The sequence below is a fragment of the Anser anser genome (genome assembly GCF_964211835.1).
Source record: "Anser anser genome assembly, chromosome: 22".
In the NCBI taxonomy this organism is placed as follows: Eukaryota; Metazoa; Chordata; class Aves; order Anseriformes; family Anatidae; genus Anser; species Anser anser.
In genome coordinates, this window is record NC_139743.1 from 7,842,876 (window position 1) to 7,865,015 (window position 22,140).

Sequence of the window (22,140 nt, forward strand, 5' to 3'; positions counted from 1 at the left end):
GGGCTGCTCCCAAAAACTTCATTTTCTTTTCCTTTTTGGGCCATGTCATTTTTCCCTAATTTTGGTTAAAGTGGGTTCTGTTTTGTTGGTTTTTTTTTTTAGAGCCATCCACAGAAACTGAAGCTGGTCCTGGGAAAAGACGAAGGGCTGAGCCCAGAGGACGCCGAGTGCTTCACGTACCCTCTGCAGTCAGCCAGCCTCTGGCCCCACAAAGCAGTGTGATTTCTCACAAATTCCCCTTTTTTTTAGCCACTGATTTATCCCCAAAGAGCAGGCCCAGTGTTCCGAATGAGGAGGATTTAGGGCCTTTTCCTAAATAACCGTGCTTGCATCTCCCACCCCATTGACAGCCATCAGTGAAGCCCCATGGCCTCATCCGTCTGTCCGTCCGCCCCACGGTGTTGATCAATTTATCGACATTCTCAGCTCCGCACCACGAGAGGAATGTCGTCAGGTTTTTATCTCCTTTCCGCTCCAGGTTTATCAGTTATTTATTTATTTGGGTTTTTGGCTTTCCTTGTTCATCCTGACGTTTGGTTTCCTCAATCCCCAAGGCTGCCGGAACAAGACACTGAAATTTAAAAAAAAAATAAAAAATAAAAAGACAAATAATTTAATGTTCTCTGGAACAAGCCAAGAAAGAATCCCCAGGGAAAGGGCGGGATTCGCCTCTGTTTGTTTTTTTTCAGAGGCAATATTAACAAGACAAAATGAGAAAAAAACGAGTGGAATATTTAACCCTTGCAGCTTCACACCGGCAGCTTCTCTGTGAAGTCCTGGCCACGGGGAGAAAAGAGGGCACAATGATGAGGAGGCATCAGAAATGGGTTCTCTGGTGTTTTTTGGCTTTCCCCCAGCACAAATAGTGCTGTGCAAAAAAATAACCCTGGAGGAAATCTTCACAGTGAGGAGAGAGAAGCAGTGCAGTGGGATGTGCAGGGCACTGCTTTGGCTGCAAAGGGCAGTGCTGCTAGCTTTTTGCCATGTAAAATCATCCCAAAAATAAGGACACCCCCCCCGCCATAGCAGTTTTAGGAATTGGTGAATAATTTCCCAGCCGTGCTGGCTGCTCAGCACCGTGCACGTTCCCCTCGGCTGGTTCAGAGCAAACCCTTTGGATCCCCTTCCCCCTGAGACAACTCGTTGGCTTTGCAACAGAGCTAATTCTGTGCTTTTTTTTTTTTTTGGTGTTTTTTTATTTTTTTCTTTCTTCCTAAAAGGAAACAAAAACATTGCCTCCCCCACACACGCACACGCACGCGACACGCTAATTAGAGCAGACATTGCTTTTTTGGGTCCAAATAGGAAACGTCAGCGGCGGCAGCCCTCCCGCCGCGGAGCAGCACGGCGGCTGCGTGCATCCAGAAGCTTTTCGGCTGCTCCCCCATCCCATGTTGTCCCCCTACAGGAGCTGTGCCCACCCCATTTTTTTTGCACAAACCAAGGGGTTTCAGCGTTTTTATCCATTTTTGCCAGCTCTGCTATTTGCACGCACCCCCTGCCAATCAAACATTTTTGCGAGCTTATTCCTGACACCAAAAGGACAACAAAAAAAGCAAATTTCCCCTTGTTTTTCCAACCTGAGGTGCCTGACGTGGATTGATGGGGTTTGTGGTGTCCCAAAGCCAGGATTTCCCCACGTGCTGTGGGATTAAGGATTACCCAGAGCCAAGGCTGTGCTGCCGGCTTGGGAGAGCCAGAGCAAGGCTGCCAACATCCCCCCCCCCAAACCACCACTCGCTTCCAAAATGCCTTTGCCCTTTAGCTTTGAAAGCCTTGGCCTTAAACCACAAAGAAAAACCCAAAGCCCCCACCGGGACCAAATGACCAGCTCTGCTTTTCCGTTTAACACATAATACATGAAAATATGGAGCCAGCAAGGGTGAAAGGAGAGAGAGGTGATGGGTTGGTGGTTTCTGCTGGGCAGCGGAGAAGGCACGTGGGGTTTTGCCCAGGAAACCCCCAAACAGGTGACTTAGCTCAGGGCTGGAGATGCTAAGAGCAGTCAGGGACAGGGGGAGGTGAAAACAAGCTCTGGAAAGAGTGGATTTTGGTGGTTTTGTAGGTCCCAGGTCTGCTGCTTTTCCAAAATGGGGAAAAAAGGAGAAAAAAAAATAATAAAACAAGGAACAAAAAATAGATCCCTTTAGCAAATAAAATCACTAAAGCCTTTATAATTGCATCTGCACGAGCAATGGGAGGAAGGAAGGAAGGATGCAGAATCATTAATCCTGGAGATTGTCCTTTTATATATATATATATATACTGAAAAAAATGCTTTGGCAGCACAAATTTTGTGCTTCACTTTTTCGTCAAGATGTCAGATCCTTGTTCCTGGAGACAATGATAGTCCTAAGAGCTGGAAGGAGAGCGTTGTCTCTTTTTGTCTCCCTTTCCCCTCCTCAAAAGCATAAAAAAAATGTTGAAAAGGAAATGAGCCAAAAAATTTATTTGCAAAAGGACTTATACTCCCAACAATTCCCCCCCTTCCAAAAAAACACAAGAGAAAACCCTCCCTCTGAACAACAAAAGAACATTTTCCTTTCTCCCCACCACCTCTGACAGCCGTGCATTGCCCACACCCTGGGCACGGGCTCATGAAGCATCCCTGGCTGCTCTGCAGTGCTCCACGGACATGGAAAACCCAAAACCTGGGATCCAGGTGGGATAACATCTGCCTTGTGTTAGCAGAGCAGGGCAGCAGGGGCCAACAAGCACGTCTCCCTCTCGAGATTTCCCTTGTTTTTATTCTTTCTCCTTATTTCCATTCACTCCCTTTTCTCTTGCCTTTGGGATAAAAAAAAAATACCATCCAGGTTCTCCCTGTCTTTCAGCGCCTGTTCTCCTGCATGTTTGTTTTTCCACGTAACACATCCTCACCTCAGAAGTGCCGAAGCCGGGGGTTAACGGGCACCTGGGGACAACCCAGATCAAGGCCATGCCCCAGTGCGACCCCAGGCAAGACCCCGAAACCTCTCTCTCCTCCAGATGCTGAAGGTATCTAAAGACAAATGAAGACGTGGCCTTCGGTCTCCCTAATTTCACTTACCATAGAGCACGGGGATGTTGTTTTTTCCCAAATTCCCTGGGCTTTACTAAGATGCCCCGGTAGAGCCGAGCATAATGGTGGCTCTCAGTCTTCCCTCATCTCAACCCCTTGTTGCTACTTTCCCTCCATCCCTGGCCCAGATCTCCTGCCTGTGCTCATGCAGCTTGTGGAGTTGCTTCTGGACAGCACGTGGCATTGGGAACACGGCAAGCTGTAACGATCCCTGCCACTGGGACGTGGTCCCTGTAGTGCCCGGGATTCTGCTAACATGTTTCTGCTGCTCCGAGCCTGCGCGCTGCACTTTGAAGGCATTGCAAGTGCTATAAAAGGCTTGTATAAAAGGCCAGAGCAGCATATTAGCAAGGAAAAGAGCCTGCCCAGTGATGTGGGGAGGGATATATTTAGTATATTCTCTCATCTCCGTATGCCACAAAGGCTTTGATTCAGCCTCCATGCAACCTTGGAGCACATGCGTGAAGCTGAAGGCTGCGCCGAGCGGAGAGGTGCTGGAGCGCCTGCTCAAAACAAACTCATGGGCTCAGAAAAATGGGTGGTATTTTAACATTAATAACAATTAGGCACCGAGCCGTGTCCCGAAGTGCCTGGTGGCTAAGGGACAGCATGTATTGCCACCGGTGGCCTCAGCCAGCCCCCGCTGTGCCCGACGCTCCCGGCCACCTGAAAGCGTCTCAACCGCTGCCTAATCCCCGTGGTCTCGCAGCAATATCTATTATTGAATTTGGAGCAAAAAGCAGCTGTTACTGTCGCTGCAAATAATTACCCTAACGCCTGGATTACATGCGGTGTTGTTACTTACAGGACTCCCAAACATTTTTCCTTCAGGGCTTGTATTTCCAGAGCTGTCAATCCAACACCTCTCCCCAGCGCTAAATTCATTTACAAGGAGGAAAATAAAACACTTTAAAAAATAAATAATCAAGCCACATTAAATAACCATTTGGGAGACCATCAGCCTCCCAGGCTTGCTTGGCTGAACTTGATATTAATTACACTAAGCCCGAAAGCGGCACCTTCCCCAGGAGTCTGCTGGAAAGCTCCCACCGCTTGCCCTGCGGTGCAATTTCCAAGGGCTTTGCCTAGTTAAGGATTATAATTTTTAACAGCTGCCGGATCGACTCAGCTCATGCCCTCACCTCCATCCGAGATGCTGACATGGTCCTTAGCCAACAAACGCCTCCTCTGTCTTTCTGCCGTCGCTTCTTCGAGGATTATGCATTTGCAGGAGTCTCCATTGACAGCATGGAGACTTCCAAAAAGCCTTTTCTTGATAAATTCTCCCTCCTGCCACCCTTCAGCAAGGAAGTGAGGGTCTGTTTGCCATAAACGCATGAGCTCTGCCTGCCAGATTAGAGTTGGCTGGACACGTTTGGCACCGACTGGGTTATATAATTAGAAAAAATACAGAAAAAATAAATGCTTGTGGGAATGTGTCAGCTTGCTGGCTGTGGAGGATGATGTGGGGAAGTTTAGTCTGCTGCAAGTGACTGGCAGTCTATTGTGACAAAGGGGGAAATCAGTTATCCTGGAATAAAAAAAATTATGCTTAGTTTTGTGCCCCATCCCTGCTCCACATCAGCATTTCATATCATGCCCCTGGCCTCACGTGAGCCTCTGTGCTTGCTGTGTGCCGGTGCGCTGGCTACGTGTTACCCCTTAGGTCCACTTGTTCAGCCCACGCCTGGTTTTGCTTTTGTCTCCTGGCAAGAAGAAACAACAACAATAATAATAGCAGTAATAGGCAGGCAGCATCCCAGCCCCGGGGAGCCGATCTGAGCATGTGTCCAGCTGAACAAAGCCCTCTTGTCCAGAAAAATGCCCTCGCCCTCCGTGGTTTCTCTCCCTGAGCTCACACTTCAGGTAATCCCTTTTTTTTTTTTTCCTTTTCCCTCAAGCTTCTCAGGTTTCAGCTTGGGACAAATTAAAGCAAGCAGATTTCCAGGTGGTCCCAGAGGCAGGCTTGGATTTTGGCTTCCAAAAGGCATTTAGTCCGTGCTGCCCAGCCATCCTCAGTGCTTGGGCTCAGCAAGGGACAGGTTTGGAGCAAAACACTTGGTGGTTTGGCTGGAGCGCCGTGGGACCCTCCTGCTCAGCAAATACCCTGGAGTATTAAATCGTTTCATTTAGCTCTTGTGATACGTGCTGCCGTAAAAGCTTGAGAGGCCGAAGCTCTTAATGTCCCATCGTGAATACCAGCCATGCCATGGGGGTAGATTCAATTTTCATGCTGTTTTTATTCTTTAAAGATATAAGGAAAATGTAGGCTGGGTGAGCGCAGAAGGCTGTGTAATCCAACCTTTTTCTCCAAAAGTGGGATGCCCAGGGAAGCGCACAGGAACAGAGCAAAAGAAGTGCATGGGGGGAACTGCACTTGCTCCATCGAACTTTGGAAGGTCTTTATTTATTAAATGTTTTTTTTTTCCTTTGCACAAAACCCCTCCAAGTACCAAAGGCAGGGAACAGAAAATCCAATGCCCACAGAGGGGCCGTTCCTAAATACTTGCCAGGGGCAAGCGACACCTGGGAACCTGTGGTTTTACCCTTCTGTGGACGGGACATTCCCCTAGCACTTGAACGGGACCCCTGGGCCTGGCTTTTGGAAAGCAAACAGGCAAACCAGACCTCAGGCTCAGAAGATCACCTATTACGTGAAATATTCATTTTTCAGCCTCTTTTCCTGAGGCATGAGTCCTGTGCTCACCGGTCTGCCAGCCCATACGCCACTCCCCGCTCCAGGTAACCTTTGAATCCCTGTTCTTAACCACTCCATAGGCTGAGGTTTCAAAGAGAGGGGTTTCCTTTTTATTTAGTGGAGCTGGAGGAAGCAGGTGAAGATGCATTGGTGTCCCCTGTGTCGCTGCTCCTTCTCCTGCAGCCTGCTCCAGCAGCTCCCAGCCCCTGCTGCCCGTCACCTGCGTCCCCCACCCCGTGCCAGGTGTCCCCATGGTCCCAGAGCCGTTAGGTAATTGCAGGTTTTCCAGTGGCAAAGGGCCCTGAGCAAACAGACCACGACTTGGCCAAACATGAACTTTCCCTTTGAAGCAGTGGTGCTGGCAGCAGCACCCGTTTTCTTCCTTCCCTATCGGGTAAATGTTTCCCTTGTGCCAGTTTTTATCTCTCTGACGGATTTGTAAGGGTGGCCGGTTACAAGCCTGGCTATCACCTGGCCCCAGAGGAGCGAGCCTCTGTTCCAGTAAAGCTGCGTGCAGCTGGAGCCTTTGCAGCGTGGGATTTGTTGGGACTGAGGCCATCCATCACCGGGCTGGAGAGGGGGACGGTGCTCGCTCGGGTCTGTCCTGTTTGCTTCTTTATGGAAATGCAAAACGTGCTCTGCCTTGTGCAAAACAATAAAGCACGCTGAATTTGTCAAATCGTTACAGCACAGCTGCATAGAAAACTGCATTTTTGGGGGGAAAACGAAAGAGCAAGAGCTGCGTCCCCGCGGAGCACCAGAGGCGGTGGCATCAGGCGTCCCCCAGCAGACGTGTCCCATTAGCAGGAAGGGCCTTATCTCACCTTATCTCACCCTTGGCCATGGCCAAGGGGTAAAAAGGAGGGCCGTGACTCACGGAGGCCATGCTGGGAACTGCTCAAAGCATTTTACAAGCATCCTTGAGCTTCTGCTCCTGAACCAGGCGGAGGTGGTGCAAGGGGGCTGCTGGCTCGTCCCACGTATGAAGGAGCAAATGAGGAATGGGGAGTGCCAATAATGGGGACGGTTGTTCCAGGATGTGAGAGCACAGCTCCAGTTTGCATTAATCCATTTAACTCCATGTGGCTGTTGTTCTCACAAAAGAGCATCCCAATTCCAGGCTAAAGCAAAGCAGCCTTGTGCTGCAGCTTTGCTGCAATTGCTTCCAGGTGTGGGCGAGCCCGGACACTTGCATGGACTCACCCAACAAGCTGTTTTGTTTTGTTTTGTTTTGTTTTCCAATAAAATTCCTGCAGCAGAAACAAGACAAATTGCCATAATATTCAGAATAAACCCGCCGGGCCTTCAAAATTCTTCCTTCAATTAATGAGCTGGGACTGCCATAAGACAAGAAATGCCCTGCAAACACCGCCCGAACGGTGTGTGCACAAACACGTCCCCCGAGGAACCAGGTGGATCTTTAAATACGTTTTTATTTCAGGTTTGCTATTGATGCACAAACAGCAGAGATCGATGTTTAGTATACATGGTATACACAAAGCAGCCAGTACAATAGGCATCTCCGTCCTTTTGCTGCACACTTGGCAAAAGAACCGCACACAAGAAACCCCTCCCGCCCCGTCCTTCCCCCTTTGGACAAGGACGACGATTTCTCGGTGGCTTGGAAACCATCTGTTTGATGGCAAGACACAAAAGGGCAGCTCCTCGGAGCTCTGTCCCCAGACAAAAGCGCTGCAGGCTCGGCTATGCAGGAAAACTGTCCGAAAATGGATGATACGTTCATGGGAATGTAGACCTGGAAGGGATTTCCTAGAACATTAAATCCCGTCCCTGCTGTGCAAAGCAACCACAACATCTGCTCCTGGCTCTATCAAGCGCTGTGGAGACCAGAAATACTATTGTGTTCAAAAAGGCATTACATAAATCCAGGGAGGGTGGGTCCACAAACATTATCACGAGAAATGTGCTCAGCTGGTGGGAAAGGTCTCAGCAAGAAAATGTTTGCGCTGTCACGGTCCTGTCTCTTGTGACCTTCCTCACCCTACCCACAGCTGCTGGACGCCTTTTGGAGCATGAGGAGCTTCCACTTTATATCTACAAGGGACAGAGCACAAGGTAGGCTTGAAGAAGATGCAAGGTAAGCATCTTCTGCCTTCCCAAAACCTGTGGCTCCTCCCTGGGCTCCCCTCCTGCTGATCCCAATAACAGCAGAGCTCGGCCCTGAGGCTCCGGGTTGCTGTCAGCCAGAGCTAACTCCCCACGAGTCTTTTCCTTCGTCAGCGGAAAAGCAAGACGTAAAAATGATCCCTGATGGTTTGCTCTGAGCAGAAGGCTGGGGGGGAGATGTGCCACAGGGTTGTTGTGAGGAAGGCGGTGTGTGAGGTAAGGCAGCCTCCGAGCACTACGTAACCCTCAGAGGTACAGAACAAACCCTTGCACAAAACCCTGGGGGGTGAAGCTGGTCACGGATGCTCTGCAAGAGGTTCTGGAAAGCCCAGGGCCCAAATTCATCTTCCTCTCCTGCAGCTCAGAACATCTCTGGGGGTTAATGCAGAGCAAAATCACCCAGCCGAGGCTCGGAGGGAAGGGGGCAGGTTGCCTGGGCACGGCGTGCCGGTCCTGCCCGGCAGCGAGCACCATCTCCAGAGCGGAGTTGAGCACCAGCGACGTGCAGGGATGCTTCCAGCCCCGTGGCACCGCGCCCTGACACTACAGTACAGTTGCTTTCTGGAGTTACAGCTCAAATCTCACTTCCACAGTGATCCCTTTTAGCCCTGAAGAGCTTCAGATGGGTACTTTACTCCTTGCCCTGTACCGGGGTGTAAATGAGCACCCGGCCGTGCTCTGGGCACCCAGTTAGCCGAGAGCTGGTCTCAGCCTCCCCAAAGCACCATAGGAAAACCTCAGCCTCAGGAGAGGGATTGCTGGAAGCAACGTCGTCCCCTCTGCGCAAGGTTTACAACAAGAGGGAGGAGGTTAAAAAACAGCACGGAGTTAAGCACCATAAAACCTACACTGGTCAGGTCATAAACACGAGGAGAAAATGAAAATGAAGCCACCGCCTCCCAGCCTGGCACGGGGATGCTCCTGGGGCTCCCCAGACCATGGCAGCAGCGTGCCCAGATTGCAAAGTCATTGCCAGCGTGCCCCAAAAGTGACAGTCCCTAGGAGACCAGCACCCCATCACGCCGGTGGTTGGACAGAACAATTTGCCATCACTGTGTCAGTAAATCCGTTTGGTCCCACGTAGCACGAGTGCTGGGGGAGACAGGGAAGGGGGGAGGTAGGCTTGGCCCTGGGAAGATGGGGCAGGCATCGGATGTGCAATGAGGGGACATCCCCCGCGTGTCCTCAGGTCCTTCCTGGGCAGTGGCATCCGTCCGTCCTCCGGCTCCCAGCCTCCGCTGCGGGTCCGTGTGTGGTGCGGAGGCGTCGAGGTAGATGTTGGTTCCTGCTCCGGCTCCGAGCGACCTGCTCGGTGAAAGCCCTCTGGCCTGGGCGCACGCCCTTCCCCGCACCCAGGTCCTGTTGTTTGTTCATTTGTTTTTTTTTCCCCTTTTTTCTTTTTCCCCCATTTGATATGTGCTATGGACATCTCCCCCTCTCCCAACCCATGGCTGCTGCTTGCCCGCCAGCCCGAGAGACACCATGCCCATCCTTGCCGGCACCGCTCAGCATGGCCTCAAGGTGCAGAAGTCCAGCTCCTGCGGCTTCCTCCGAAAACTACAGCTCTCCCGGGGCAGGAGGCGCCCGGCCGGGGCCGTGCACTTCAGCATCCTCCTCTTGAAGCCTCGACCACAGCTCTTGGAGCAGGGGGCCCAGGGTCCCGCTTCCCACACCGGGCAGGGCTCCCCGCAGGGCCGGACCTCAGCCGGCCTCTGTGCGGCCTCGCACTCGGAGGCCGGGTGGCCATAGGAGTCGCGGCAAGCCACCGCTCGCTTCTGCAGCCCGCTGCCGCAGGTGACGGAGCAAGCCTCCCAGCCGCCCGCCGCCCACTTGTAGGAGGGCCGCTTGTAGGTCGGCCTGCCCCCGTCCAAGCGGTTGGACAGGCTGAGGACGCTGTTGTTGAGGTCCGGCGGGGTCTTGCCCTCCTTCTTGTAGGAGGACTTGTCCTCCTTGCTCTCCTTGGGGAGGTAGAAGGAGTAGCGCACCCGGGGAGGGGTCATCTTCCCCACGGAGAGCACCTCCAAAGTCAGGGGCTCCTGGATGGGTTTGAAGGCTTGGAGGCTCTCGACGGCGGTGCCGGTGCCGCTGTAGCGCAGCACGCTGCCCTTCACCATCAGGTCCCTCTCCACGGCCGAGACGATGAAGTGGCCGTTCAGCAGGTACTTGCCCTGCCCGTTCTTCAGCGCCAGGTAGTTGTCGTCGCTGATCAGCCCCTTGTAGCCCCGCTGCCTGATGTCGATGTTGGAGGCGCCCGCGGGGATCACCACCACGAAGTTGTAGCCGTGCCTGGAAGGGAGGAGCAGGCAGGGGGGCGTCAGGCTGGGAGCTGGCGGGGTGTCCCCTGCTGGGTGTCCCCTTCTCCCACCTGCTGCCACTTGGCCTCGGCCCTGAGATCTTCCCACCCCTGAGATTATCTCCTCCATCCCATGGAGATCACTTTCCTCACGCCAAGTTTCGTTTAGGCTGAGGTCACCCAGATATGGGAAGAGGTTTCAGCTCCTCCAGCTCAACACCATGGAGGATCCAGAGGTGGCTCCACCAGCAGAAGCCATTGCCACATTAAATGTGTCCTCACAGCTCAGCTCTCCACACAGGGACATTCATTGGCACCTGGAGGTTGCTCCTCACCAGCCCCACGGCCTTCCCCTGTACACCCCAAAAAGCAGAGCTGGGAGAGAGGGAGGCGCGTGTAGCCACCCAGTGCTTACATGGGTTTGGTGAACAAGCCTGAGACCTTCTTGCAGCTCTTGTTGTCTCCCCCACACACGCTGCATTTGTCGAATTTCTTCTTAGAGCCCAGCTTCCCGTCGCAGCCCGCTTTGATGCATTTGCCCTGGACGCAGACCGAGGTGGAGTCTGGAGAGCAAGGGGTGCCGTCCACAACCTGCGGAGGAGAGACAAGCTGCTGTGGCCCTGCATCGCCCTGCTGATGCCAGCCCCACTCCAGCCAGGCCTGAGGAGGTGCTGGCAGGCACAGTGTTGCACTTTGTTCATGTTCTGCTTTGCAACTGAGCTCTTCTGGGTCTGACAAAAGCCGTACAGCATCACTTCCCCTTTCTGCTACATTTACGTCATTTTCTTTGCACCGGTGTCAATGTAAGGGGTTGCGTTAGGAAGACAGCCAGCACCAGCCTGCACAGCCCAGCCCGGCAGGTGAATCACTTCCCCAGCACAATAATTATCACTGAATGTCTCAGGTTGGAAGGGACCTTAAAGACCATCTAATTCCAAACCCCCTGCCATAGGCAGAAATGACACCCACTAGATCAGGCTGCTCAAGGTCCCATCCAGCCTGGCCTTGAGCACCTCCAGAGATGGGGCATCCCCAGCTTCTCTGGGCAACCCGTGCCAGTGCCTCTCCACCCTTACAGGGAAGAATTTCCTCTTAATGTCTAGTCTAAATCTATCCTCTTTTAGTTCAAGACCATTCTCCCTTGTCCTATCATTATCTACCCGAGTAAAGAGCCCTCCTCCATCTCTTTTATAAGACCCCTTTAAGTACTGAAAGTGTGCAATGAGGTCTCCCCAAAGCCTTCTCTTCTCCAGGCTGAGCATCCCCAGCTCTCTCAGCCTTTCTTCAGAGGAGAGGTGCTCCAGTCCTCTGAGCATCTTTGTGGTCCTTTGTAGCTCTCCTCTGGACTCATCTGCTACTCCAGCCTCTCATCAGGACTACAAGCATACCCTATAGGTTGCCTCACAAACCCGGAGGAAGACCCTTTGTGGACCAAATGCAGTAAATAAGCGGATGCATCCACACAGATTCATCCCGTCCTGGTGGATTCCCCTCCTTTATAATTTCACACAAACCCAGCAGCCCACCAGACATGGACAATTCGTTCATGCCCCCCAGCCCTCACCAACCTTGGGTGCCAGCACGTAGAAGTAGCCCGTGCCATTTGCCCGACAGATGAGCTTGCACTTGTCCCGAGGCGAGACGCCGGAGTACTTGGGGACCCAGGAGACGGAGGCGGTCAGGCGGTTGGTGCTGTGGCTGTAGCCATTGAAAGCCTCACACTGTTCCTCTCGGAAACTCTTCCCTGGCACTGGAAGAAATGGGGAGTGCATTGGGTGGGGGCACAGACCAGTCCCTCAGTGTGTGTTTTACTGGGTTGCTGTGGGTGGTGCACGCCGCGGTGGCCACACACACCCCGTGGTGCCCAAGGTTGGCACCAGCAGCCTCAGCATGTTGAGCCCAGGACATTCTGCTCCTCACACAGCACAGTGACCCAGGGACACCGGGGCACTGCAAACGTCAAGGTCACCTCTGACATTTGCAGGGGGCGTATCTAGGGGCATGTTCCCACCACGTTTCTAAGCGCTTTGAAACAGATGAATAATTTGACATTTGGAGACTGGCTCTCCTCCCTCCCCACCCAGAGAGCTACGGCGAGTTTGGGTTTTTGGCACGCTCAAGGCTCAGCTCTGCTGAAATTCGGCTGCTCCAGAGATGTGAGCAGCACCTCTGCACCTGGGAGGGGTTGAGCAGAGGATTCACAGCTCTGATGAACTTGCCTGGCTCAACAACCAACACATGCAAAAAGCTGGGTTTTCCTCTCGGCTCAGTGCAGGAGCATGCATTAATGATGACAGCCATGAGCAAGCTGAGCTCAGGCCGTCTATTTCAGCAGGATTCGCCTCTCATTCCCTTACCTGCCGTGGAGCAGGAGTCCAGGTTGCAGGAGCGGTACTTGACGCGGACGCCCTCGCAGTAGGAGCCCCCGTTGGCAGGCACCGGGTTAGTGCACTCGCGCTTGGCCAGCTGCACGCCGCCGCCGCACGTCCGCGAGCACTGCCCGTAGGGCGCCCACTTGGCCCAGCCGCCGTCCACCTGGTGGGACATGGCACGGTGAGACCCGCCGTCCCCTTCCCTGGTGGCTCCATCCCAAACAGGGGCTCTCCGGGCTCAAAGCCATCCCTTTGCTAGCTGCCTCTACAAGGGAGACCTGCAGCTTTGCAGGTCCCCAGTCTTCCATAGGGCTGGGGAGAGGAGCACAGCCACATCCAGCCTTGAAAAAGAGTCGGTGACTGCTTGCACCATGCATCCCTGCTCTCCCTCGTCTTCCTTTCACATCAGTGTCCCCATGCAGGGCCCCAGTGGGGACCGCCCAGCCAGTACCCATGCAAAAGCATCCAGGGATGATCCTGCAGGGCGCTTTCAGGCACTCACCCTGTACTTGCTGACGTTGTGCCTCTCAACGCAGGCACCCTTGAGGCAGAAGTGTCCCTCGCCGCAGCCGGTGCCGTCGGCCCAGGGGAAGTGGCGGGTCTGGCAGACGATCTGCCCGCGAGCCTTGCCCGTGCACCAGAGCTTGGCGCAGTACTGCATGTACGGGCAGGGCTTGGAGCCCACGCCGAAGGCCAGTTCGCACTGCTGGTTCAGGCTGTAGCTCGTCCCCGGCAGGTCCTCGGGCAGCGGGATGGGTTTGGAGGGCTGGTCCAGCAAGCAGTCTCCTGCGGGAGCAGGGAGGGGAAGATCGATCGGGTCCTCGTGGGGAGCCTCGTGGGCTCAGCCACGTCTCAGCCCGCTCATTGCAGATACGAAATCCAGCAACAACAAAGGCAGAGGGAAAAAATGCGACTCCATCTCTTGGTGATGCCGGGTAGAGCCGCACTGGCAGAGCAGATGTCACTGAATGGGACACCCGGCTGATGCAGAAATGCTGCCAAACTCCCCGCTTCCTTCTCATTTTGTTTGCAGAACAGCCGCTGCCCAGCCCAGGAGCCTGTCCCCATCACAGCCACCCTGCACCACCAGCCCTGGGACAGATCCTGCTCCCCACGGCAGGGACCAGGACAGGATGGGGACGAGGGCAGGAGGGCGAAGGCGCAGCAGGAGGGCTCACCGTGGCCGCTGTCGAGGAAGTCGGTGATGATGGCAGCGCTGCAGGCTGACCAGGGGTTGGCGCGGTCGATCTGGATGAGGGTGGGGGACATCATGTGGTTGGTCTTCAGCCGGCCGAAGACCTCCTCACAGGCCTTGACATTGTCATGGGGCATGTTGAAGACGTGGCCTGGGAGATGGAAAGGGGGCGACATGAGGAACCCCGCTCAGCACACAGTGGAGGGCCCCCTCTCTTGTTTGCAGTGGGGGAAACTGAGGCACGGAGTGGGGAAAACTCTTGCAAGGATGGCAAAAGGACAGCCCAAGAGGAGAAGGCGATGTCTGGGGATGGATGGGGATTGCATGCAGCCTGGCTCAGGCTGCATGGGGATGTGGGGACAGGCACACGTCATCCTGACAGCAGCATCCCCAAGCCAGCGCCCTTTCCATCACGCTTCCCCTCTCCTTCCCGTATGGCCATCAGTTGCAAGAAGGACAAAGGCAATTTCAGAGAAAAGGAGGCAGCAGAGCTCGTGTCTCCGGATGTAGGTGTGCCCTCAGCAACCCCCAGCATCCGCCTGTTATTTCAGGATTCCCAGATCCTGGAAACCAAGCAACCACAACAGCAAAGCCTTTCACTTTCTCAGCCACTCTTTCCTACCCAGCCTGAGGTGGAGTTTCCCTGCTCCGGATGCCTGTCATTGTCTGGCCTTCCGGAGGCTGGACCAGGGCTATTCTGAACCTTGCCAGTGTCGCTCCACCCCTCCCGATTCCAGAGCCGGGCGGGAGGATGGGATTTGGTGATGCAGAAGCCACAAGGCTGGGAAGGACCACTAATGTGAGCACAGCAGCAAGACCACACGTGGTTTTTTTCCTCCAGAAATGCAGGGCTTGCCATGCGCTGCACCGCGGTGGTGTGGTGCCCGTGCCTCAGTTTCCCCCTCCACGCTCCAGGACCGGGGGACCCCAGCCTGCACAGAGCCCCCGAAACCATGCCTTACCCAGCTCGTGGGCGGTGGTGAAAGCCGAGGGCAGCCCGTCGTCCTCGATGACGGAGCAGCTGCGCTTGGGGTCGCACATGGTGCCCACGTCGGCCATGCCCAGCGTGTCGCAGGTGGTGGCACCGCACAGGTCCTGCAGGGCACGGAGAGAAGGGGTTAGCCAGGGGCTGGCACATGGCCCTGTCCCCACCAATTCCCCCGCATCCCAACAGGAGCTGACCCCAGGCTGCTGGGGAGGCATCGGCCCCAGGGGATGGGACCATGCAGCCCTGGTACTGGGGATGCTTTTTTTATACCTAGCATCCTCCCATGCCTTCAGCGACAGCAATTCCCACACCGGCGGCCCCTCCAGCCAAGGTGGAGCCAGTTTTGGCGCAGAGCAGCCAGCCTGGCTCCATCCTTCAGCAAGCTCAAGGTCCCGACCCAGGCAGGTCGGTGGAAAGACCTGGTCTTGACTCACAGCTGACACATTCTCTGCTCCTTCCTAGGAACAAGAAGCTCCTGGAGCGGGCCCAGAGGTCACCACGGCTAGGGGAAATGCTCCGGTGTCCCCAAGACCTTTTGCAGCTGTCTCTCCAGGAGGAACCAAGCCCAGCTGAAGCCAGCCCAAACTCGGGGACCCCAGGTAGATGCCACCAGGACAGGGGACAGAAAGGTGCTTGGACAGGGCAGCAGGGTGGCTGCAGAGCTGCTGGGGTCAGGTATCTGCTCCAGAACCTGGCATCTGCTCGTGGAGGAACTTGTCACAGCAGGGGGATCCCGACCTTTGATACACACGTACCGGCACACCTGCCCTTCTCCAGCACCCAAAGGTGCCAGCACGAATCCAAAGCTGCTGTTTGAAGAAGCCCAGCAGCTTGTCCTCAGATGCCCCCACCCCTCCGCTCCTCTCCAAGGGCCGTCACGCCAGCACCGCTGGCAGCACTGCCCATCCTGGGCTCGGCCAAATCCTGCTCTCAGCCACCACCGTGCTTCTCCTGGCTGGGCAATGCCGCATTTTCTTCCCAATTTGCAATCACCACCTTTGAGCATCACAACCTGCGGGAGTGTGGCTGGGTGATGGGCTCCCTGCAGCTTCCCCAATGTTTTTTTTTACAGGGCTGGAGCATCGTCCCCATCCCACAGAGCCCAGAGCTGCAGGGGCAGCCATGCACGGGGCAGGGAGCTGCAGCAGCTTTCCACAAAAAAAGGAAACGTAAGGGACTTGCTGGGCGCTCCCATGCTATAAATAAGAGTGATTCATGCTCAGCTCCTGGCCAGCCAAAGTGCCTGGTTTGCTACAAATCTCGCACGAGTGGCCCTGCCAACATTTCCAGCGAGGTTTCCAAACCAAAGGCATTCCCGCGCAGGCAGGTTGAGCTACCGGTAAATAACAGACCCGACAGCTTCAGAGAGCTCCGGCCAGGGCCGAGGTGGCTTTAGAGGGAGGTGCAGGGCTACCGGGCATGGACAAGACCATGCTCTCCAGAGAGGTGTGGGGTGGATGCGGTGCGGTGCCCTTGCTCCTGCAGCACCGCAGGTTGGTTTGGGGGCCAGTGCCTCACCAGGCTGAGCTCCTGGAGGATGCAGAGCAGGAAAACCCTATCTTATAACCAGCTTTGACTCCGCTTTGCAGCAGGCTTAATCATCATCTGGGATCCCATTGCATCCCAGGCCATGTCCCGCACACAACATCCCATGGCAGGAGCCAGCATGGGGCATCCCCACACCCCCAGCAAGCACAAGGTGACCGAGTGGGGCCAGGAAGCCCGGCTGCCCCAAAACACCACAAAAACAAGCCATCGCCATGCTGAGCTACACCTGGGGCTTAGAGGGGTGCAGCGGTGCCGGCGCTGTGGATTTGGGGGCAGTGGTGGGTTTGGGGGTGTCCTGGGGATGCAGGGAGCAGGCAGCCACCCTCCCTGCTCGTTGCTCTTTTAAGAGTTCCCATTTCCTCGCTGGCGCGGAGAGCTTTTGGCTCCTGGCCCAACACCTGCACTGACACACTGACCCACTTCTTGCTCCCAACCTCGCCTGCTGGCTGCAGGGCCGCATTAACGAGCAGCTCTTAATGGGGTTTTCCATCACCCCCGTGGCCTGGGCTCAGACCCCAACCACAGCCCCACGGGCAGCAGCTCAGGGCTCTAATGAGGGGGTCCTGAGCCCCCAAAACCAATCCTGCAGCCTTGCCGGGGGTGCAGCCTGCTGAGGAAGGGCAGCGCAAGAGGTAATGTGAGTGGTGGTGCCAAGAGGAGCTGGAGGAACGGGAGGAGAGGCTGGGAAGGAGTTCATGGGGTGATGCCCAGGACAGGGAGAGGGACTGGAGCTACGGAGGGAAGGAGAGGGAAATGCAATGGGTTTAAGGTGGGAAAGCAGCATGCAAAGGACCAGCGCTCTCCTTACACGGTGCTCTCACCAGCTCCACTCTCCCCTGCTGCTGCCAGCACAAGCACGGGGAGGAGGCAAGGTGCTCCCGCAGGGACACTCAAGCCCAGGACCTGGGTGCAAAGCTCAGCATGAAGCCTGTGGGGGTGTTGTGTTGTCATTCTGTCATGCATGGACATCGGACATTTGGGCTCCGTCCATTTCGGAGACAGCCCGGAGAGGCAAAGCGAGCGGATAGCCCCATGCTGCGACCAAGCAAGGACCCCGGGTACCCAGGCACCGACACCTCACCCATCCTCGGAGCTCAGATGGCCAGAAATTAAACCAGAAGCAGGCACGGACACAACTCACAGAGCAACAGCCACAACCATCCTGTCCCTGCCGGCCGGGTGCTCCCTGTGCCGCCCTTGCCCCAGCACCATGCCAAGGGGCTGCAGGCAGCACACGAGCTGCACCACCAGGGCTCCCCCGCCAGCCTTAGCTCCATCTGTGGACACTTCCCAAAGGCTTTTCTTCATCCTGCAAACTTCTGCAGGTCAGCTGAGTGGGATCCTTGTGGCTTTTATGTTAATTCATGTACTCAGAGGCTAGGTCAGACCGCAAGCATTCTCCCGGCTGTTGAGGTTTACCCCGCACGTGTCCAAAGCAATCCCAAAAATCTGAGCTCCCCAGCCTTGAGGTTCAGAGCGTGGGTTTCCAAACTCCCTCGTGATGCTGTGCTACAGTGAGATGTCCTCTGGAGCAACATCCCTTCGGCTTGATGGGAGGCTGAAGGAGTTCAGCAAACCTTTGCTGTCACAGCCAGTGGATGTCAAGGTTCAGGATGGGTGAAAATTTTAGTTGAGCCTTTCCTCGTAATGCGTGATGTTGTTTCCAAGAGGCAGGAGGTCAGATGGAGGATGGATGATGCTCTGTGGGCCCCTCCGGCAAGCACCAGCCCGGGAAGGAAGGTGAAGACCCCGTGGCCATGCTTGCTGGCACATCCACGCCATCCAGCTGGGCAGGAGCGAGCTCCCCAAAGGCGAATCCTCCGTCCAGCACGACCGGCATCAGGGAGCAAAACTGGGCAGGAGAGGCCAGCCCCATCCATCAGCAACTTGTTGACACAACTGGAAACCGCCGATCAACCGGGCTCAAAGTGAAATTTAAGTTGGGGGCTTATGTAACAGCTTTTTGGCAGGGAGATAAGCTCTGGGGTGTCAGGGGACCACAGATGGATGCATTCAAGGAAGGCAGATGTCTCCTTGATCGTGTGCCTTTGCACTGAGCTTGCCTTGGGATTTCAGGAATGGACGGTTTAGCAATGTGTAAAAAATGCAGCCCAGCCATGCTGCGCGCTGCAGGACGGCGTGGCTTGCAGATCCCCGGGCACAACTTTGTCCCACGTGCAGCTCTGGCGACCTCACCGGGTTTCCACCAGAGATGGAGCTGGCTCCTGCCCACAGAGGTGTCAGCAGGCTTCCTCCTCCCCTTTGCAGCCACCCGGCACAGACAGGAGCTGCTCCAGCAGGATTTACCCCTGCCCAGAGGACACAGACCCTGCCTGGGGTGGGGGGGACAGGGAGATGGGGCATTGAGGTCTCTCACATCCCGCACAGCATCGCTCCTGCCTGCACTGAGCGCTTGCGAGGGCCAGCCAAGCCGAACTGGCAGCAGCATCCTTCCCACCCTCGAGTGCTTGACCTGGAAAGCAGCTTGGGGATGGCCTCACTGCTGCTGAGGGGAGTTCCCAAAACGTCCCTCATCCAGACAGCTGGGCAGGGAGAAGGCAAAGAGAAAACGCAAGTTGTCTTTGCTGCCGCAACCTGCATCGGGGGAAAACGGGACTGTCCCCTTCGACCTGGGCGCATCCTTCTTCCCTCCCACTAGCAGCCTGGGGGCCGATCGAGCACGGTGACACCTCTAGCAAGAAGCAGGGATACAGCCAGACCCTCCGCTCCCCGGGGCTGCAAGCACTGCCTGTTTCTCCGGTGCTTTCCTTAGCCCTGAGCTGGGTCCACGCGGAGCAGCCGGGGCGCAGAGGAGAGCTGCGGGTCCTCGGGAGGACCTCGCGCATGACTCAGAGGAAGCGGGGAGAGGTTTTTTCTTGGCAGGTGCCACCGCAAGCTGCAACGCACGAGCGCTTCCCAGCCGGGGGGAACTGGGGCTGGCCGCCCTCCTCCTCCTCTTCTGGGCTCAGACCCTGCTTTTTGGGGTGGTGGCTGCTTTCTAACGGAGCTAGCTGCCAATGCTGGGGGGGGGGGGGTTCCCCTCCTCGGGGAGGGACCGGCAGGTTTCTGTGCATGGGGACAACCTGCTGTTGCACACCTCCTGGCCTCACTCACCCCTCGGCAGGGCTTTCTGCAGGCTGCCGGCCAAAACCAGGCTGGCTCAAGCACGTTCCACACCTCTGCTTCCCTCCCCGCCGCCCCCCCTTTGCCATCCAAGCCAGGCAGTGAGGGTGGAGGGCTCCTTGGGAAGGGGCTCTGGGGCTGGGGGGGGGGGGGGGACACGCACGGTGCAGCGGATGCAGAGGAGGTGGGAGGCGAGGGGCGGCAGGGTGCAGAGCTCCTGGGGGAGAGGGGGGGCAGCCCTGCCGGGTCGTCCCCCCCTCCCCGGGGACCCGCACCCACCTGCTTGGTGAAGAGGATGGCGGTGTCCCAGTACTCGGGGTGCTTGTCGCTGACTTTGTTCCACTTCTTCTGCCAGGCGCAGAAGTTGCGGAGGGTGAGGGCGGCGTTGCCGGTGACTTTGGGCCCCTTGTCGTCCTGCCCAATGAGGAGGAACTTGACGACGGAGATCTGGATGGGGTTGCGGATGCTGGGGTGCTTGTAGAGGCGGGCGGCCGTGGCCATGAGGGTCAGCAGGTAGTGCTGGAGGTCGTCCCCGTGGAACTTCACCATGGACTCGTCGGCCACCACCAAGGTCTCCACGTAACGGGGCACGGAGGCGAACCGCTTGGCTCTCCCCCCCGGCGCCCCCCCAGCCCTCCCCCGGTACTTGGCCAACGCCTGCAGGACTCCGGGGGTGAGGCCGGAGCCCACGGCACAACGCGAGGCGGAGGCCCCGAGTGGGAGGCCGGCACCGCGGCGCTGCAGGCGGTGGGCTCCGCCGGCCGCCCCCCCGGGCAGCGGGCTGATGGTGTACTCGGCTCCTCGGTAGCCGAAAGCCCCCCGGAGCCCCCCGCAGAGGCTGAGGGCGGCGAAGGACTCGTGGTCGCCGTTGACATCCCCCGAGTAGAAGCAGTGGCGGAGGCCGGGACGGGGGCGTGCGGCACCGGGCGCGGTGCCCAGGTATTGCGCGGCGAAGGCGGGGGCGATGAAGCGGGCGTCGGGGGCGAGGTGCAGGTAGAAATCCTCCCCGAAAGCCGACAGCTGGAAGACCACGGCCTCGGCGGGGCCGCCTCGCCCGAAGTGGGGCCTCCCGTTGATGTCGGGGTCGAGGCGCAGCGGGGTGACCACCGCCGTGTCCCCCTGGGGCGCGCCCAACGCCCGGGCACCCAGCAGCAGCGGCAGCAGCAGCGGCAGCATCGTCCCGGCTCACATGGGGGGGGGAGAAAGCAGGAGCCCCCCTCTTCTTCTATCTTCTCCTCCCTCCCTCCCTCCTCCTCCTCTTCCCAAAACTCGGCGGAGGCCGGAGGGAGCGGAGTGCGAGCCGCCTGCCCCGCCGCTACCTGCCTTGTGGGGCGCAGGGCTTTTATACAGGGCTTTTCTCCCGGGGGGAGCGGGGCGCGGCTTGGCCCCGCCGCAGCCACTCCGGGGCCGGGAGGAGCGGAGCGGGGCCGGGAGAGCGGAGAAGGGGAGGGGAGAAAAAAATAAAAAAAATAAAAAAATAAAAAAATAAAAAGCGAAGCCGGAGCTGCCAGCCCCGCTCCTGGCCCTGCAGCCCGCAGGTTCGGCTCCGAGGAGGAGGGGGAGGGTGAGACCCCCCCCCCCCAAATCCCCCCGGGGGAAGGGGGAGCAAAGTTGGGGGGCGGAGAGGGGGAGGGCTGGGAGGAGAATTGGGGGATGCTATGCTCGGGACGGGCTGTGTTTGGCAGGACGGGGGGTGTGCTGCTCACTGTAGTGGGGTTGGCTCCGTTAACCTGATTTTCAGACAGAGCCCCGCACCGAGCCCGGGGCTGCGCCCCTCCAGGCGCCCTCCAGCCCGGCACAACTCCACGTCTGGTGCCTGCAGACCAGGGGGCTCCAGGGGAGCAGCTTTGGGCACGGCGCATCCCTCACTGCCCTGCCCCAGCCCCTGCCCGGGGCTCCAACCAGGGGGCAAAGGGGCAATTCCCACTTGTCAGGGGCAGCTCAGCCTCCCCGCATCCCCAGGGCACCCAAAGGGAGAGCTCACCCACTCGGTGAGCGCTGGGACCCAAGTTGTCCACTCCCCTGAGACCCCAAGGCGCACTGTAAGGACTGTAAGGGAAGAGAGGGGTTTCCTCGTGCCCACCAAACACACCGTGATTTGGGGGTGGGAAGGATGCTGGGGCTGCTGATGCTAGAAAGATCTCATCACGGGCAGGATTTTTTGGAGCGGGAGAGCTAAAAGGAGAGAGATGAGGAGGCCTCGGTGATTGCAGCCAAGGACCAGATTTCCTGATGGCGATGGGCACACCAACACTGGGACACACTGCAAAGGGAGCTGCCCAAGAGGGTCTCCCCCCCCTCATTCCCACTGAGGCTGGTTTTGTGCCCAGAGAAGCACAGACATCTCCACAGTGCTCCCGAGCTGCCGTCGGGCACCCAAGTCACACACATCCTCGCAGCCCACGCGCGGGGTTGGTTTAATGCTGAATTAAGGCCCTTTTGCAAATGCACTGGTTTTGATGTGATTTCAAGCCTCAGCAAAGGCTGTAAGCACAGCCTGAAAATGTGTGTATGTCTGGAGCATAAACCAAGGCTGCTGCTTAAGATGCAGAGCCTATAGCCTGCAGCCCGGCTCGTTTTGGTGCTAGCGCTTCCCCACGCGGTGGTTTGTCACCGGGCTGTGCTTCGTTGTGTGCCTTGCAGCTGAACTTGTGACCCAAAAATCCGCAGGCTGTGCTTGGTGAATCAGGGATTTTGTCTGCTGGCCAACATGCAACGTGTCCGGGGATGCTGAG

The 22,140-nt window shown here is 56.8% G+C and overlaps 1 protein-coding gene across 1 annotated transcript; it reads right to left on the reverse strand.

The window, feature by feature from the left end:
- Nucleotides 1-7,172: 7,172 nt before the first annotated feature.
- On the reverse strand, nucleotides 7,173-20,770 carry ADAMTS15 (ADAM metallopeptidase with thrombospondin type 1 motif 15). Its single transcript, XM_083808447.1, has 8 exons — nucleotides 19,685-20,770; nucleotides 14,709-14,841; nucleotides 13,730-13,897; nucleotides 13,054-13,337; nucleotides 12,537-12,714; nucleotides 11,748-11,929; nucleotides 10,595-10,770; nucleotides 7,173-10,172 (listed from the first exon to the last, which is right to left on the reverse strand). The coding sequence occupies exons 1-8, from the start codon at nucleotides 20,579-20,581 to the stop codon at nucleotides 9,392-9,394; spliced, it is 2,799 nt and encodes a 932-aa protein (XP_083664573.1). The 5' UTR covers nucleotides 20,582-20,770; the 3' UTR covers nucleotides 7,173-9,391.
- Between the last annotated feature and the right edge of the window lie 1,370 nt (nucleotides 20,771-22,140).